Consider the following 18260-nt stretch of genomic DNA (forward strand, 5'->3'; position numbering starts at 1 on the left):
CATTTTTTTGTAGTATTCAGATGTGTTATTGCAGTTGGATAACAGCTGTGTTTGAGTCTATTAGTCCTTGCTCTGATTGCCCTGTACCGTCTGCCTGAGGGCAACAGTTCGAACAGGGAGTGGCCAGGATGTGAGGTGTCTTTTATGATGTTTTGGGCCTTTTTAAAACAGTGGGCGTTGTGTAGAACTTCCAGTGTGGGGAGAGGGCAGCCAGTGATCTTTTGGGCGGTGTTAATGATCCCTTGGAGTGCTTTCCTCTGAGCCCCTGTGCAGCTAGTGTACCAGATGCATATGCAGTAAGTTAGAACACTCTCAATGGTGGCTCTGTAGAAGGACACCAGCAGTCTCTGTGTGATGTTATTCCTCCTGAGAATTCTCAGGAAGTACAGTCTCTGTTGGGCCTTTTTCAGCAGCTCGGAGGTGTTCACACTTCAGGAAAGGTTCTCCTCTATATTGACTCCCAAGAAGCGGAAGCTTGCCACCCTTTCTACACAGTCCCCATTTATGAATAGTGGTTGGATCTCTGCCTTTTTCCTTCTGAAGTCTATTATGAGTTCTTTGGTTTTTGAAGTGTTGAGGAGGAGGTTATTGGCCTTACACCATGACGTCAGCTGCTCCACCTCGTCTCTGTACGTAGACTCGTCTCCCTTGGAAATGAGCCCCACCACTGTGGTGTCATCTGCAAATTTCACAAAGATGTTGCTGTGGTGGCGAGGAGTGCAGTCGTGTGTGTAGAGAGAGTAGAGCAGTGGACTGAGCACACAGCCCTGGGGTGAGCCAGTGCTGAGACTCAGGGCTGAGGATGTGTGATGGCCAACTCTGACTCTCTGTCTACGGCCCGAGAGGAAGCTGTTGATCCACATGCAGGTGCTGTATGGAAGCCCCAGGTCTTGTAGCTTGGCCACCAGTTTGTGTGGAAGGATGGTGTTAAAAGCTGAGCAGTAATCCACGAAGAGCATCCGCACATAGCTACCATGCTCTTCCAGGTGAGTTAATGCAGCATGGAGTGCTGTGGCTACAGCGTCTTCCGTGGATCGGTTTGCTCTGTAGGCAAACTGGTGTGGATCCAGGCTGCGGGGCAGGGCTGCTGTGATGTGTCTGCGGACCAGCTTCTCAAAGCATTTCATTACCACTGGGGTGAGTGCCACCGGTCTGTAGTCATTCAGGCCGGTGATGTGGGGCTTCTTAGGCAAGGGGACTATGGTGGAGGACTTCAGGCAGAGTGGGACAGTCGCCTGTGCGAGGGATTTGTTGAAAATCCTGGTGAAGATCCCAGCCAGCTGTCCTGCACAATCCCTCAATATTCGACCTGGCACACCATCAGGACCCGCCGCCTTCCTCGGGTTAACAGCCTGCAGCATGCGCCTCACCTCGTGCTCTTCCAGGGTGAGGGTGGTGCTGCTATGGGTGGCGTGTTGCTGCTGTGGCTCCAATACCTCCGGTACCCTGGTCTCAAAGCGGGCAAAGAAGATATTCAGCTCCTCTGCCAGCTCCAGGTCACCGTCCGCAGCTCCGAGATTGATCTTATAGTTGGTTAGGTGCTGGATGCCTTGCCACACCTGCCGGCTGGTATTACTCTTCAAATGGTCCTCGATCCTCCTCCTATAGTCCCCCTTTGCCTCTCTGATGCCTCTCTTCAGGTTGGATCGGGCTGTGGTGTAGTAATCCCTGTTGCCAGACCTGAACGCAATGTTCCTCTCCTTCAGCAGCTGCCTGACCTCCCGGGTCATCCAGGGCTTTTGGTTGGGATAAGCCCGGATCCGTTTGACTGCTGTAACAGTGTCTATGCAGTGTTTTATATAGCAGAGGACACCGTCTGTGAACATTTCCAAGTCCTGATGTTCAAAGATATCCCAGTTAGTCCTGTCAAAACAGTCCTGCAGCTGCTGAGAGGCACCCTCTGGCCATATGGTAATATTCTTTGTGATGGTAAGAGCAGTTTTCTTGAGGGGGGCATATGCAGGGATTAGAAACAGTGACAAGTGGTCAGACTGACCCAGATGTGGCAAAGGTCTGGCCCTGTAGCCCATTTTGATGTTGGAATAAACTTTGTCCAGAATCTTGTCACCCCTAGTGGCACACTTGACGTGCTGGTGGAATTTGGGGATTGCTCTTTTTAAGTCTGCGTGATTGAAGTCCCCTGCTACGATATGTACAGCGTCAGGGTAAGTGCTCTGTTTATTATTGATGTTTGTATGCAGGAGTGCGATCGCAGAGTTAGCATTAGCATCTGGTGGTATGTAAACAGCTGTTATTATGACAACGGTGAACTCCCTAGGTAGGTAGATGGGCCTGCATTTAACAGTCAGATATTCAATGTCCGGTTATGCTCAGAAGACCTGGTTATGCTTCTGTGCGTCAGGGGAAATACTGAAAGTCACATATACTGAGGGTTAAAGGGAGCCCAACAACTATATTTTTCATTCAAAGATAACCTGCTGCTAGCTTCATATTTACTCTTCTCATCTTTGCCAGAAAATGAAGAAGACAGAAATATCTCCCAAAAATAATGACCTATTTCTTTTATCAGCCTAAAGCAGTACTCTGACTAACTCTGTGTTCTACATTCATTAAAGTGTGTGACTTATCGGATTCCATATTTCCTTATATGCAATCAGTCCTCCTGGGATCTTGAGGATTCCACGCAGTATCTTTGCTTTTCCCGGGATTGCGCTCTTCTGGCATGCTTTGTAACCATGTTCTGATGGCTGCTTTCAGCAGGATAACACATTAAGCCATGATGAGAAATTCACATCATGGGTTTGCAAATGTGCAGTAACTGTGTGATGCTACCATGTCAATATGAACCAAAATCTCTGAGGAATGTTAAAGCTGTGCCACGGAGAATTAAAGCAGTTCTGAAGGCAAAAGGGGATCGAAGCCAGTACTAGCAGTCAGTAAATTACACAAAATATCAATTTAAAAAAAACAGCAGGCCAACCAATAACTGAAATGAATAGAATAAAGTAAGAAATTTGCATTTTATTAAACAGCACTGACTACATAGCCACCTGCTGGTCAGAGCAATTTAAATTCTACAGGTTTCTGCCAGGCTTAGGTGCTGTCAATAAATCAAAATAAATTTGAATCTATAAACAAAGAAGAATCATTTCAAATGCTTCATATCGACTTAAAAACATAACTAACTAAATTAACTTTAGAGTGTTTACATCATATTAGGTATTTTGTGATAACAGATTGGATTCAACCAGCGGACACATGGGCACAATCTGACATCAAGAGTGTTGCCGTGAAAGCATATTGACCCCCGAAGAGGAAAAGCCGCAATATTTGATAAAGAAAAAAAAAGACAGAGGTAGCTAAAAGAAAACAGCCACACAAACACAGCCCAAGGCAAGCAGCAGAATATATTACCATACAATATAAGTGCGGTTACATTAACATATATTACCACATCCCATTGCAAATGTGGATTAGTAGACATGAAATATTAAAGTCTGAGCATTTTCACAAAAATTAAGCAACTTGTTTTTTGTGAAAAGGGGGAAATAGGTGCTCGTTTTTATTCAGTCAAGTGCAAAATGTATTAATTGGGGTTTCTTCCTTTTTGCCTGTGACCACAACAAAGCAAAAATAAACCTTTATTGCAGGAATCATCAAAGGAAAACTGCAAAATGCATGCTTAGTTTGAACAGTTTGCTCAAATCCCAAATGCAAATGAGCACGCGTCAGTTTGCTGAAATGTTTCCTCCCAATAATTCATTGTTATATCAGCGCTTCAATAAATATTGCTGTCCTGGTAAAGAAGATGGCACTTAGAATCTAACCCCCCCCCCCCCGGTTTGTGATTTTGGACTGTATGAATTCATTTTGCATTTTGTGAGCTGAATCGTCTGACGAAGATCTGCGTCACTACGGCTGCCAAAGCGACTGCTGGAACCTCTGCAGCCATTGTCAGCTTCTCCTCCTGGGCTACCTGTGAGAGCCCAGGGTTTTTTGTTTTTTGACATGTGCCAGGATAGGAATTCAACATTTACAACAGAAAGGACTGAATGTGATGAAAAGCGTCTTGGAGGTGCTGACACTATATAATGCATTTAACATGACTTCTTTATTTTATTGTAGCCGTTTCCTGATTGAATCGAATTGAAGGCAAAGGATCAATTCATTTATTATTGGGACGATAAAAGAAAAGAATCCACCTTTAGAAAAACGTAAGCACAGGACAGCAAACTGGTTACACACTTTTTGCTGACTGAAAGAAAAATTCAGTGTTAAAACACAGTTTTAGTTGATGTCAGTTTAAGTGAGAAAACAAATAATAGACTCTCCTCTGCGCATACACTTTTAGAACATGGTTTATTTTATTTTCACAGACTGCAGGCTCACTATACAGTACACGTCAGTCCTTTAAGAGGTGCCTCAGGACTGATGAACATGGCACTTTTTAAATTAAATCATGGTAGCAAACACGAGCAAAACCACTGAAAATTAAAAATACAATCAAAATCCCCCAGACCCCCATCCTAATGTCCCCAGCTGGATTTCCACTCGAGGACGTTCTCTCTGCTGTCCCGTGTCTCCCTCTCGTCACGGTTATTTCTTGTTTGTCTTTAACAATCACGACAAGGAGAAATGGGAGCTGGACAGCAAAACTGGGAGAAATTCAAAGTTTAGTTGTCACAGTGAAACAAACAACACTCTGCGCCTTTCTGCGTCGCGGTGCAAAAAAAAAGCGCACACGGTGTGAATCTGCGATGCAACCCATCCAAACACTTAGACTGGGACCGATGCGAAAGCGTTTTACGCACGCGTAATGAAGACATCTACAGGTGGACCACAAAGCGTCGTCTTGTTTATCACGAGGCTACAGTTAACGAGTATACGGGAGGACTTTAGAGGCTGATAAACCCTTACGGTCTATGATGGACAGCGTGTACTCCGCATTGTCTATAATCTGGAGAGGCGTAGCTCCCTGGGTTTCTGCCTGTGTCATGGAGCGCGTGGCGCAACCTTTCGTGGATGACGGAGTGGAGGCTTTCCAAAACAATCCTCTCAGCATCTTCCTGATCTCCGGCCTCATCAGGCAGTAAAGCACCGGGTTTAAGCAGCTGTTTGCGTGCGCCAAGCACACGGTGACCGGGAACACGTAGGTGTGTACCATGTAATACGACGTGTCCCAGTTTGCTGCGTTAAATTTGACCAACACGCCCCAGAAGGTGATGGCATGATTTGGCATCCAGCAGCAGAAGAAAGACAAAACTACTATAGCGACAGATTTGGTGACTCTGGATCTCCGTTTAGGGTTGCTGCTGTCCATGCTCCTCTGTCTGACGAAGCGCAGCAGCATCAGGTAGTTAACGGAGACAATGAGCATGGGGATAATGAAAGCGATCAAGATTTTCTGGATGTGATAGAGGGCGAGCCAGTCGTGTCCTTCGGGAAACTTGAGGAGACAGAGTTTTTCGCCAGCCACCACAGTCACAGTGGAGAAGACAGCTGTTGGAGCTGTGGCAACTGTCGCCGCCACCCACAGCACCGCGCACACCCACTTCACACACCGTGACCTTCTGTGCGCTTTTTTCTTTAGAGCCGAGGCGACGGCCAGGTAGCGGGTCACGCTCATGGCGGTGAGGAAAAACACGCTGGCGTACATGTTCATCACGGTGACCGAAAGGACGATCTTGCACATGGCGTCTCCGAACGGCCAGCTGAAGTCCAGCGCGGTGTCCACAGCCCAGAAGGGCAGAGTGAGAACAAACTGGAAGTCCGTCACTGCCAAGTTGATAATGAAAACATTAATAGTGGACCTCTTTCGACCTTGTCGTAACCTCATTAGAAAAAAGACGAGGAGGTTGCCCACTAAACCCACTGCGCAAACTACAGAGTACACAACCGATATGAGTATCCTCAGAATGGGGGTGCCATCCGCGCTCACGTCGATGTCTTCGAGCACTGAACTTCGGTTGAGCGCTCCGCTGTGGTTAAACATTTCCTCCATCATTAAATTTATAAAGCTTGACTCACAACATTTTCTTCTACGAGGCACGCCATGAAAAAAGCCTTAGCCTTTCATCTTAGATTAGATGCAAATTCGTAGTCATAACACCCTTCTGAATAACAGCTGGCCAGAAACCTGCTTTTATACAGGTGTGTCGCTCCTCTGCTGAGCCACGATTGGTCGAGTGAGACGTGACAGAAAGGATTACGGTCCCGGCAGCTTTTAAGGAAGAACAGGTTAAATTTCTTGTTATAGTTTATCCGCCATGAAGGATTGTATTTGTCACAGGAATCGTGCGTAAATGCACAAAATAGGAAAAGAAAATAAATGATGAAAGTTACTTTTAATCCAGACAATTCAAACGAATACATCAATCAAGATGTAGACCTCTTCCTGCCCCTCTCACCCGGTACACCTGTTGATTTCTGTTCACGCACTTTGCAAACACAATAAACCAAGATGAGCGTGCCTTTAGGAATGTCAACGTACTTCTTAAATGCTTTCATTATAAGTAATATTAAATGAATACTATAGGTCAAAAATGATGGCCAGCATGTAGAACTTTCGTAAGCTCAAGCAATAGTGGGACATTTTTCTTCCACTAGAGGGCGCGCTTACTTTGGAGAGGGATAATAACGGTCGAACATAGAGTTTGGTTACGCCGTGTTCCACCTCCAAATAGGCATAATTCTTAATTGTTCCAGCTTAGCTTAAGGTGGTAAAACATTTGGGGATATAACTGATATAGATCTGGGTTTTCCAGATGTGTTTTAAAATCAGGAATCTCCCGAACTCGATGATGTCAGTCGCTGTTTTGTTTTTTAAGACTTTACTCGGGCTTTTCTCACAGTTCCCACTGGGAAACACTTGTTTTTTTATGCTTTGAACCTCCGGTCAAAACGTACAGAGCGCGACCCCCGATGCGTAGTCATTTGTCTTACTCCAAGTGAACGCAACAGTCTGGTCCTCATCTGACCCACTGAGAACCCGAATCACCCCAAGGAACTTCCAATTGGACTGCATCTCTGTATCCAGTGATCTCTTGGAGTAGCATTCCCCTTTAAGCCCTCCAGCTCTCTCTTGAGCCCATTGTCTTAAGTCCACCCATCTGTGGGGGTGGCTCTGCGAAAGTTTTCACAGCAAAGTTTTAAGCTGTCACTGGCTGTCGGGAGGAGGCTGATGGAGGACAGGGGGACCAGCAACTTGTAAGCAAACATTTACACCGACATAAAACAAAACACACACAAAAAGATGCAGCAAAAGCCCCCCCGCGGAGGCAGACAATGCTCAGGCCTGAAGTGAAGAAGTTTGTTGTTGCTGTCACAGCGTAAGTGCACGGGCGCAACAAAGCGAGAAACGCACCCAGCACAGATGGATTTGAACTATTTGAATTGACAGTCGACGCGGTGTCAGAAAGGCGTTAAATGTTTCGAAAATATAAGTTACCGTCCTGACAAAATGACCCGTTTGCACTGCGGGCTTCACGCTTTCGGACAAAGAGCGTCTTCCATTCACTTCTTCTTCGCGGTCCTGGTGGTCCTGGAAAACTGCAAAACTTTGGGATTGGGATTATCACATGAACCAGGTTAGTGAGCCTGAAAACTAAAGTATTTTAAACATTTTCAGATTCAAACACATGGAATACCACAACGCTCTCGTACACTGCCTGCTTTTGTTGTGCGCATTTGCTCTGTGAGTGAATCCAGCCACACTCCTCCCTGATGAGAAGCCAGCTGGAACTTTTGCTTACAACGTTTGGGGACAGCCATAGCAATTATGCTCAAACTTTTATAACCAAGTGCGGTAGAGAGAGCTGTTTCTGAATGAATCATCAGAGGCTGAAGCCCGGTCCGCCCTTGTTGTAGTGCCCTTCATCAAAACGCAGAATCCCAGTGCAGTGCTGCTGCTGTGTGACTGACACTGACCTCTGACTTCAGTAGTCAAGGGCAGGAAACAGAGTTTCACTTAGGGGAATAGACAGGATGCATTATTGTTATTCTCTTAATACACCCAGTTTCAACAGAAAGTGTATTGGCTGTTCCAGTGCATATCATCACATCAGAGGATTAAACCCCTCATGTCTGGTAGGAAGCACCCCCTGCCTTCACCTCATGCACTTTCATCCACTCAGACTTCCCGGGTTCTCCAGAGATTAGGCAAACAAACAGATCAAGAAGTGTGGGTGCACTCTGTCTCATCCTGTACAAATCAACTGTGTGCTAGCTACTGTTTGGCATTCTAGGCAAGGATGACTCACTGAGGGAGGGACCTGTCAGATAGTGATGTTTCAGGTGTTAAATGTTTGCACAGGAATATCGATGTCTGCCTGAAACTGTTTCCCAAAGTAGAAAAGCACTTTGATAAGCAAAGGGCTTCCGCTTGACAAAATGTTTAAAGACATTTTTTATTCTTACCTACTTGTAAGACTAAAGAATAAAAAGTAAATTAACTGAACCTGATCAGTGTTGTTCATTTGTCTTAGCAAATCTGAGAAGACTCTTAAGGATCCCTAGATTTATCACAATCACTCCAATGAAAAAAACCTTATTTCTGATGAATGTGATGGTTTCTGATCACCACGAATCCACAATCCAATTCCTCAGGAGAGTAATTTGCTAGTTTGCTCATTCTAGATGAGAAAGACCTTTGTGAAGAGCTGCAGAAAATATTTGTTTCAATTGCTTAAAGAATATCTTCTTAAGGTCACAAGAAAATCTAAAAATCTTTTTGCTTCCCTAACAAAGGTAGGAATGGATATGCAGTCACTGCTTTCATGAAGAATGCCTTCCATGCCTTTGTTGTGCATTGTTAAGGCTACAAGAAGATATTTATATTTTCTTTTGACCTTAAGTAGAAGATAAAATATTTTTTAAGAAAGTTTTTTTTTCTCCAGCAATCTCTTGCCATCAGTAATACACATAAATGAAAACCAGTCAAGCCCATTGCTTTAGGCAGCCATGTCTTTACACTAATTCAAATCAATCCAAGACTATTTGGCATTTGTTGATGGTCAGAAGTTCATAAATAAAAGCAAAAGTGCGAATCAAAGAAGTGCATGGCTGGAATACTCAGGCATGTGGTAAAGTGAGAAGTCGATAAAATAATGGTATGGTATTAAAGTGCCAATAAAAAGGTGAAAACTCCTCATTCAGTCAGACATTTCAAATATTTGTCCAAATCATCTATAAGTGCTGTATGCTTGAAAATATTTGTGCAGATAATCCTGTGCAGTGCAGACAGGGTAAGAGCTCGAGTCAGCAAGGCTGTGTATAATCACTCCTTCATTTCCCTTGAATGAGATAAAGCCAATGATGATAGTGTGAGGGTTTGCACCCTTGTACTTTGAGTGCACAGAATAAGTGAAAGAATGTGAAACAGATAGTAGCTGTGATTTTATTTTATTTTTGACAGTGGTAATAATTATTATTTAATGTGTACAGTGTCCATCACATGGATAAAAACATCAATATTTCACAGTGTTGTTATCATTAAAATTCTTATCACTGGAAAAAAAGTTGTAATTGATTTACGACTTAGCTTTAGTGCAAATATACCATTAAAATCATTTAAATATTCAACTTTTTAAACTCTTCTCATGCATTTTAACACACGTCGCGTGAGAAAGAAGGTTTCAGGGGACTCTGTGCACTCTGTGAATAACTAAGTAGTGCTGCTTCTATAGGATTTAAGAGGGCAAGTAGCAGCCAAGCTATGCTAATCAAATGAAGTTGATTAATTGATCATCAGCAAACATGAATACCTCTATAAAAGCAAAATTTTTAGCAGTTTGCTAAATTCTCTCCAGGAGTGGACATCCTGACAAAGGCACACAAAAATCAGACCTTGCAGGCGCCACATCTCAGATTGTACAGGCCTCCATTAGTGTGTTAAATGTTCACGTTTATGACAGTTCAGTGAGAAACAGACAAAACGAGTATGAGGTCTTTGAAAGGGTTGCAAGGAGACGGGAGACAGCACATCTTAGGTCTGCAAAGGTGCATCATCACATGGCACAAGACTTCTGGAACGATGTTGTTTGGACAAACGAGATAAAGTGGAGATTTGGACCTAACGCACAGCGGCACACTTGGCGAAAACTAAGCTCAGCATATCAGCATGAATACTTCATACCAACTGTGAAGCACGGTAGTGAAGGGGTGATGTTTTGGGCCTGTTGTGTAACCACAAGTCGTGGCCATCTTGCATTGATAGAGTTAACCATGAGCTCCTCTGAGTATTTTAGAGTGAGAGCAACAGCTAAAGCATGTCACAAATTACGTCGTGAAGCAGGATAACTATCCAAAGCACAGAAGCAAATCTAAAACAGAATAGCTGAAAAAGAAAAGAAAATTAAAGTGGTGAAGTCCAGACCTCAACACAATAAATGCCTGCAAACCTTAATAAACTGAAGCAATGTTTTAAAGAAGCTACTGAATCATGTGGTGTACTTAGTTTTTCACTGGACTGCATGGAGTCCTGTGAAAAACCCCTTTTTCATGTGACTGTATGTGGTGATAAGCATAGCAGCTGTGGGGGGTGTACTGTCAGTGGATACTAAACGTACAGTGATTACTGAGTATTGCAAACTAAAAGAAATAAACACTGTTTAGCAAGATTTAGCTAGGTACAATGAAATTGTATGGATAGAAATAAGATGGAAAAACTGCTCATCCTGCTTCTTGAGGCGCAGTCCTTATATTTTTTGTCACACTGTTCTCCGTGCATTGGACAAAGCTATTCCAGGTCAGAGCAAATGATGGTTTGTGAAACTCAGTCTTCCAGCAACAATGCAAACTATTAAACATGAGAGTGAAGCGTCAAAGAATATATTTTTAAGAAGTGCTGCATATATGTCAGTTATATTCAAAGATAAAGTGACAGATTAGCACATATGTGTGTGTTTAGAGTTTCCCCGGTTTTGTTTACAGCTTTGCAGCCACATGATTATTTAATTTCAATCCAGTTTCCTGCGATTTAATAACGAGTCTTCTTCCCATCACCGCTTTTACAGAAAGATTTCAGGATGACTTCCCTTTGTACGAGGTGGTTCACCCTACGAGACTGGATGCCAAGGGTCACTTCCTGTCCAATTTCCTGTCTCACCATGCTCGCCGTTTACAGCGCAGGGAAGCCTCAGTGGAACCAGCAGGACTAGATCGCATCTTCTACCAGTTTTGGCACGGCGGCCACAACTTGCACTTCAACCTCACTCTGAATCCTCACCTGCTGGCTCCAGGCTTCATGACTGAGAGGAGGTTTGGTGGCCTGAAGGGGGCACGGATCAAACCTGCTGGATCCTCCCACTGTCATTTCTTGGGCGAAGTGTGGGATGATGCCATTGTGAAAGGGAGCGCAGCTATAAGTACTTGTGATGGCCTGGTGAGTGGATAAGCGAACTATTTAAAATTGTTTGAAAAGCATAAGCAGGCGAGGTGACCAGGCAGCTGTCATCAGAGCTGGGTGCAACAAGAAGTTATTTTCAAAACTGTGAAATTTCATCTTCACTTAAGGGTCATTTAAACAGCAACATGCCCTGGTGTGATTTTCTTTTTTCTTTTTTTTCCAGAAAAGTTCAGTCCATATATATTTTGACAGTGACACAAGTTTTGTTTTGTTTTTAACCTGTTTATGAAGCACATTCCTATTATAGTTATATAATGGAAATGGACATAATGTGTAGACTCTCAGTTTTAATTTGAGGGCATTCGTATTCAAATTGGATGCAGGGTTTAAAGGTTTTAGCTCCTTAAGATGTGCCACTCTCTTTTAAAGGTGACCAAAAGTAATTGGACAATTGTCTCAAATGTTATTTTATTGGCAGGTGTGGGCAATTCCTTAGCTATGTTATTATCAGTTAAGTAGATAAAAGGCCTGGCACTGATTTGAGGTGTGGTGCTTAAATTTGGGAGATTTTGCTTTGAATGGACAACATGTGGTCAAAGAAGCTCTCCGTGCAGGTGAAACAAGCCATCCAAAATCTACAGTTTGGTACATACTGAGAAAGAAAGCACTGGTGAACTCAGCAATGCAAAAAGACCTGGACGTGCACGGCAGAAAACAGCGGTGGATGATTGCAGAATCATTTCCATGGTGAAGAGAAACCCCTTCACAACAGCCAGCCAAGTGAGGGAGTCTCTCCAGGAAGTAGGCATTATTAAAGTCTACCATAAAGAGAAGACTACATGAAAGTAAATACAGAGGGTTCAATGCTAGGTGCAAACCACTCATAAGCCTCAAGAATAGAAAGGCTAGATTGGACTTTGATTGATAGATAAATAAATAAATAAATAACACCTACAAAAGCCAGCACAGTTCTGGAAAAAATATTGTTTGGGCAGATGAAGCCAAGATCAACCTGTACCATAATGATGGCATCTGTTAAACATAGTAGAGGCAGTGTGATGGCTTAGGCGTGCATGTGGCACGCGGACACTTGTGTTTATTGATGATGTGACACAGGACAGAAGCAGTCGAATGAATTCTGAGGTGTCCACTCAAATCCAGCTAAATGCAGTTAAATTGTTTGGGCGGCGTTTCATAATACAGATGGACAGTGACCGAAAACATACAGCCAAAGCAAACCAGCTGTTTATTAAAGCAAGTGGAATATTCTTGAATGGCCAAGCCAGCCACCTGATCTTAAGCCAACTAAATTTGCATTTCACTTGTTGAAGACTAAACTTTGCACAGAAAGCCCCACAAATAAACAGCAGCTGAAAGCCGCTGCAGTGAAAGCCTGGCAGAGCATTAAAAAGGAGGACCTTCAGACTTGAAAGCTAATTGTGCTTAGAAGCCTAGAAGACACTTTGAAACCACAGCTCCACATTTATACACAACGAGTGGATATAAAGAGACTCAGCCATATATAAAATATATAGATGTATATATTGGTTGTAACATTTTTTAGAGATTTGCATTGCACACATAATAAGGATGCAGCATTTCCCTGATTTGCAGACGTTCTCGTGGAAGCGTATTCCATCAGACGGAAAATTGTGCCTGATGCACTTCCTTTTATAGCAGGGTTTAAACTTGAGTATTGCGAGTAATGGAGCCCGCCTTTATATTTTGTACTAAATGTATATTGAACTTCCATTTTTGTCCCAGAAGTGTCACTCTCATGAGTGCATTTTTTAAAATCACGGAGCAATCCTGCAGTCCTGCTCTATCTGAGTTTGTTCAAAATTAGGCCAGTGATTTATGCTCTCCACTGTGTCTGTCTGTAACAGATGTGCGCTCATAAAAGAGAGATTATTTAGACCACAAGTGGATACGGTGGGCATGATTTGCATTCAGACCACTTAGATCCTTGGCACTGCATTATCACAATGCTGCAGTCGTATTTCTCCAAATTAGATCTGGACCAGGGCTTTCAAAAGATACTTACTCACCACCTCTCTTTTCTCTGTCTGAAATTTCCAAATGGAGATATTATTCACATCGATCACAATAATAAATAATCACAACATAGATCACTATTTCACGTTTATTATAATATGCTCCAAGCTGTTCTTCATTTTGATTTGTAGTTTTAGAAAGAGAGCACTTTTTTCAGAGATTAGCTAGAAGCTGTTTAGCCCTGTGCCTAAGTGAGTGTGTAAACTGCAGTGCAACTTTTGAAACAAAAGTCAGATCTCAAAAGCGAAGCGTTACTCTCTTGTAATGCTGACAGACTTTTCTCAGTTTCTCAGACGAGCCTGTCTGACACCAGTTATCATGTTCAAAGTCACATAAAACAGCGGTCCCCAACCCCCGGGCCTCGGACCGGTACCGGTCCGTGAGTCGTTTGGTACCGGGCCGCGAAAGTTGAGGCTCAGGTGTGAAATGTATGGTTTTCAAGGTTTTTATCGGTTTTCAGCGTTATTTTCTCTCGGTTTTCCTGGGTCTTTTCACGTGTGTTATGAATAAATCTTCTTTTTTCGGTACCGGTACTAGATTTATTTTGTTGTATTTATCCGTGACACCTTAAAGGCCGGTCCGTGAAAATATTGTCGGGCATAAACCGGTCCGTGGCGCAAAAAAGGTTGGAGACCGCTGACTTAAAGGGCCTTTTTTTATGGTTCCGATGCCTAACAGGCTGTCCTGACCATGTCTGCATGCCTAAAGGCATTAACAAGTAGTCGAATAGGTGCACCTAATGAAGTAGTCAATGAGTATCTACCTATTTAGCAGAATTCCCACGCATATGTAAACTCACTCTGGTTTAAATATTAAAGTGTAATTGATAGAGATCCCAGGAGAAGCGGAAGCGAATGGATGGATGGATGATAGAGATGCCTTCTATGGTCACATGGATGAAGTTCATTATGTTCTCTTGCTGAACATGACACAACAAGAATTTGTGTGATAGTAAAAGCCACAAATGCTGTCTTATTGTTCAGATGATTTTGTGTGTGTGTGTGTGTGTGTGTGTGTGTGTGTGTGTGTGTGTGTGTGTCTCCTGTGTAGCTGAAGTTGTTCAGCTCAGGGCTGAATTACAATAAAATGAGAAAAATTTTCCTCCCAGAAGACAGGTTCCTCTTAAAAAGCAATCATGTTTTCTTGCTTCTAATCTTCCTCCACATCTTTATTTACTGGCGGGACTGCATATTTTACAATGCAGTGCTTTGCAGCACTAGTATCAGTCAAAAACTCTTAGGTATGTGGTATAGTAACATTTAATTAATGTAGAAAAAAAACTAAATAAATTATTTTATTTAATAATTAGTGGTAGACTCTTTACTGACATTTGTTTTTTTAAGTCAGAAACACATCAGCAGACATATGGTATCCACATTGCTGGTGTTTTGCCAGCGCTCTGCCGGCTCCTTGCACGATTTGGGTTATTTGCCTGTCCGATTTACATCAAGTAAAACACACGATCAGCTGGATTACGATCATCCTTCCGCTGGTTCTTGAAAGACTTCTTGATTGCATTTTAGTCCAGAAATTGTACAGCTGACTTGAAATGCCCTTAAATGTCCCAGTGAAATTAACTTTCTTTGAGAAAAGCAAAAGAGTATGATGGTATATATTCAAACACTTTTATTTCCCGATGGTTCCCTGTAGATAAAGAAACTAATTAAATAATAAAAATGAAAGTTTTATTTCTTGGGTAACTCACATACATAACTGTGTCTTTTTCAACACTTCAGCATGTTGATCTAAACATAAAACAAAGTAAAAAAGTGTTTGCAGACAACCACAGACCATATATAAAAGACTGACACAGCCAAAGTGACATCACACATTAGTTTGTGAAATCCTGTTTGAAACCAGATGTCACATCTGGTGATTCTGAGTGAAAAAATTGGAGCGACACTCCACACTCGCACGATAGCGACTTGACATTTATAAGGTTGGCCTGCCCTAAAGTATGCCCTGTTTTGCATCCATGTAATGAGTGAAACTTTAGGCCGACAGCCGAAGCCATAATTTAATTAGGAAAGTGTTTACTGGGGTTTTCTCAGACTTTTATACAACTGGACTTCTTTTTCACAACATGAGGAGCTGCTCACTGCTGGCACTCACAAGAAAGAATGCAGGTTCAAAGTACTGATCTTTAGCACACAGTCTATGCAGGTAACTAATTATTGTGGTGCAAAGCAGCAAGTAAACTTCTGCCAGCACCTCAGCTTGGTTCACTTGCCAGAGCTCAGCCTGTCTGCTTTTGGTAAAACACAGACAGTGATGAGATTAAGAGTATTTTGAATATTGAAGGCACTTATTAGTTTGCTTTATAAGAACCAAGTATATTGATGAAAGTAAAACATGTTTCCAATGTGATCCTTTTTTCGTTTTTCAAAGCTGACTGATATTACATATGAAGAAACTTTGATAGAAAATTCATTTACACATCTTTAACGTTGATAGAGTCGATTTTACGTGCGTCATCTTCTTTGACTGTCTGCAGATTATTCTTCACTTTCAAAGCTGAAGTGCTGCACAAAAGAGCATCTTGCAAAGGAGTCCCATAAGTCCTCATGTTTTAGATCACAGCCAGAAACCTGTAGTTTCAGGACGGTTTCTTCCTGTGGTTGTGACTCTTATCATGTTGACAGACTGCAACACTTCCCAAATGACTCAAAACTTCAGATCAACAAGCCTCCCTTTCTTACTGAAATATATTACATATTTATATGTTAACTATGTGTGTAAGTTTCCTCCCAAATACGAAATCACAAAAGATTATTCCAACCACAATATATTTCCCGGCATGACTATTGTTCTTGCCTCCGTGCATTTCCTTCAGACTGGAGAAAGAGCCTCCCACACTTAACATAGTACACAAGACAAATAACACCAACTGAGTCAGAGAGAAAGAAAAGGAGCTGGGCCGAAGTTGTAGATCAGCTTCCATACGCACCTCCACTGTGGTCAGGCTAAAACAGCTTAAATGGTATGCAGGTATTTGAAAAGGAAACTCGGTTACAATAGAAACATACTTTAATGACTGGATTTCATTTCACCCCTGATTTACTGCATTGGTCCAGTGAGCACTGAAATTGTTATCCAGTGAGCTGTGATTGCATTTACTAAGACAGATTAAAACAAGAACATGTTAGATTAACTGATGTGTTTAATGGCTTATTTTACATTTCAAATGTTACATTTGAAGGTTCTGTGTTATTTACTCAACCTGTTACCTCAGTCAGTACACTTGACTCTAAATTGGAATGATGCAGCATTTTTGGGAAATGTCAGCACCAACCAACAGCCAACCTTTAAAGCCAGCATATCTTTGATATTGTATTTTTTTGGAGATGAGATGAAAACTATTTTTGCTGCTCAGCTTTTAGTGTGTGGGCTTCGGATATAACGGCCAGCCCTCCTGCCTGAGCTTCACTTGGACACTGTGTAAGATGAAAAAGGGATTAACTGGAGCAGAGGGTGGATAAGAATGAAATATAAGACAGCGATGGTCAACGGGGGGCCTAGGGGAATTTGGTTTTGGCCTAGTGCCTGCCTGCCTGATTTACTATGCAGTTGCTTAAAAGACATTTGATCTTTTCCCCGGCTCAGTCGTACGACAGAAAAATTATGACTTGGGGCTGTTTTTGCTGTTTCAGTGGGAGCTTACTCGAAGTGTTTTCATGTGCTTGTGCATTTTTATTCACTAGTCTTCAATACTGTATGTAATGTTTATATATATTAATAATAATATTTGTATTTAATAATATTAAATATTAAAAAAAAATTAAAAACAGTTTTAGAAAGTACCACTTAGCGCGTTTATTCAGGTTGTATTTTCTTAACTGCTTGTTCAGTTCAGGGTTGTGCCAGGCTGGAGCCTCTCAGCTGTTAGTGGGTCAGAGGTGGAGTACACTCTGGAGCCAGTTTGCCTTTAAAAATGCAAATGCATCATTTTACTACCATAAAAATTAGGGACTTGGATTGAACACTTGCAGCAGATAAAGTAACAGACTGCATAGTTAAAGAGTGCTGCTTGGCCAACCTGCAGCCCAGATTTTGCTCCCACTGCAAACATTTGATACATTATGAAATGGGGGGAAAAATAGACAAAGAAGGTTTGGAGTAGCTGGAACAAGAAAAAGAAAAATTCAATTTCTAGAGAACTAGAGCAGCTGATCTCAGTTTCCAAACACCTGGCATGGTAAAAAGAAATCCTGTTGTTGCAACGTTTTGGTGTTTTTTAAAAGATGTTGCTGGCTACATGTAGATTTTAAATACTTTGCAAACACAGTGTCTCCACTTTTTTGCAATTCTCCAATCAAAATACTCAAAAGCGGACATCTTCAGTTGTTTATGGTGTAAGGTGATGTAAGTTCATTAAAGTAAGATCATTAAATATGGCACCGTGAGAGAAAACGCCTTATTGCAGAGCATAATATATAAAAATGCTTCTGATCAATTTTCTTGTCAAAAACTTGGATTAACTTACTAATCAATGTTGTATGCAGTTGTGTGATGTCTTGCCTACCCATTACATACTGTATCTTTGACGACAGAAGAGCAAATCAAGAGCAATGTTTTGTTTCTCAATATTTCAGCAGTTCGCTCTTTGGCAACAGTTAAAATAGTTTAAAGAGATTTGAAGAACTGACTTACAGCTCTTTGTTTCTTTAGACGGGACTCTTCAAGTTGTCTGATGAAGAGTTCTTTATTCAGCCTCTGGAGACATCAAGTGATGAAACATCAGCACCACAGGCCCATGCCATCTACAAACGGCATGTGTCTCCTCCCTCCTGGAGCCCAGTCATACAGCCCATCTCAGGGAAACGACCTTTCAACGGTACCTGTGGAATCAAAGGTAAATCGTGCACATTTACTTACATTAGCAAAGAAAGCACAGCATAGA

General features: G+C 42.1%; 2 protein-coding genes across 2 annotated transcripts in view; one reads left to right on the forward strand and one right to left on the reverse strand.

The window, feature by feature from the left end:
- Positions 1-4834: 4834 nt before the first annotated feature.
- On the reverse strand, positions 4835-5965 carry LOC146640023 (relaxin-3 receptor 1-like). The gene has a single exon (XM_085357130.1). The coding sequence runs from the start codon at positions 5963-5965 to the stop codon at positions 4835-4837; it is 1131 nt and encodes a 376-aa protein (XP_085213256.1).
- Positions 5966-7142: 1177 nt separating this feature from the next.
- Positions 7143-18260, forward strand: part of adamts7 (a disintegrin-like and metallopeptidase (reprolysin type) with thrombospondin type 1 motif, 7) — a 104402-nt gene continuing 93284 nt past the window's right edge. Inside the window, exons 1-3 of the mRNA XM_085349799.1 lie at positions 7143-7547; positions 10974-11341; positions 18029-18212. Coding sequence (XP_085205925.1) covers positions 7421-7547; positions 10974-11341; positions 18029-18212 — 679 coding nt within the window. The 5' untranslated portion in view covers positions 7143-7420. The remainder of the gene's footprint in view (positions 7548-10973; positions 11342-18028; positions 18213-18260) is intronic.

This window comes from Diplotaxodon limnothrissa, linkage group LG1 (genome assembly GCF_057381915.1).
Source record: "Diplotaxodon limnothrissa isolate DT_005_m linkage group LG1, D_limnothrissa_male_GT1.1, whole genome shotgun sequence".
Classification (NCBI taxonomy): domain Eukaryota; kingdom Metazoa; phylum Chordata; class Actinopteri; order Cichliformes; family Cichlidae; genus Diplotaxodon; species Diplotaxodon limnothrissa.

Excerpts from the sequence above, each read along its gene's own strand:
- LOC146640023 (XM_085357130.1), bottom strand. The coding sequence starts at position 5,965 with ATGATGGAGGAAATGTTTAACCACAGCGGAGCGCTCAACCGAAGTTCA.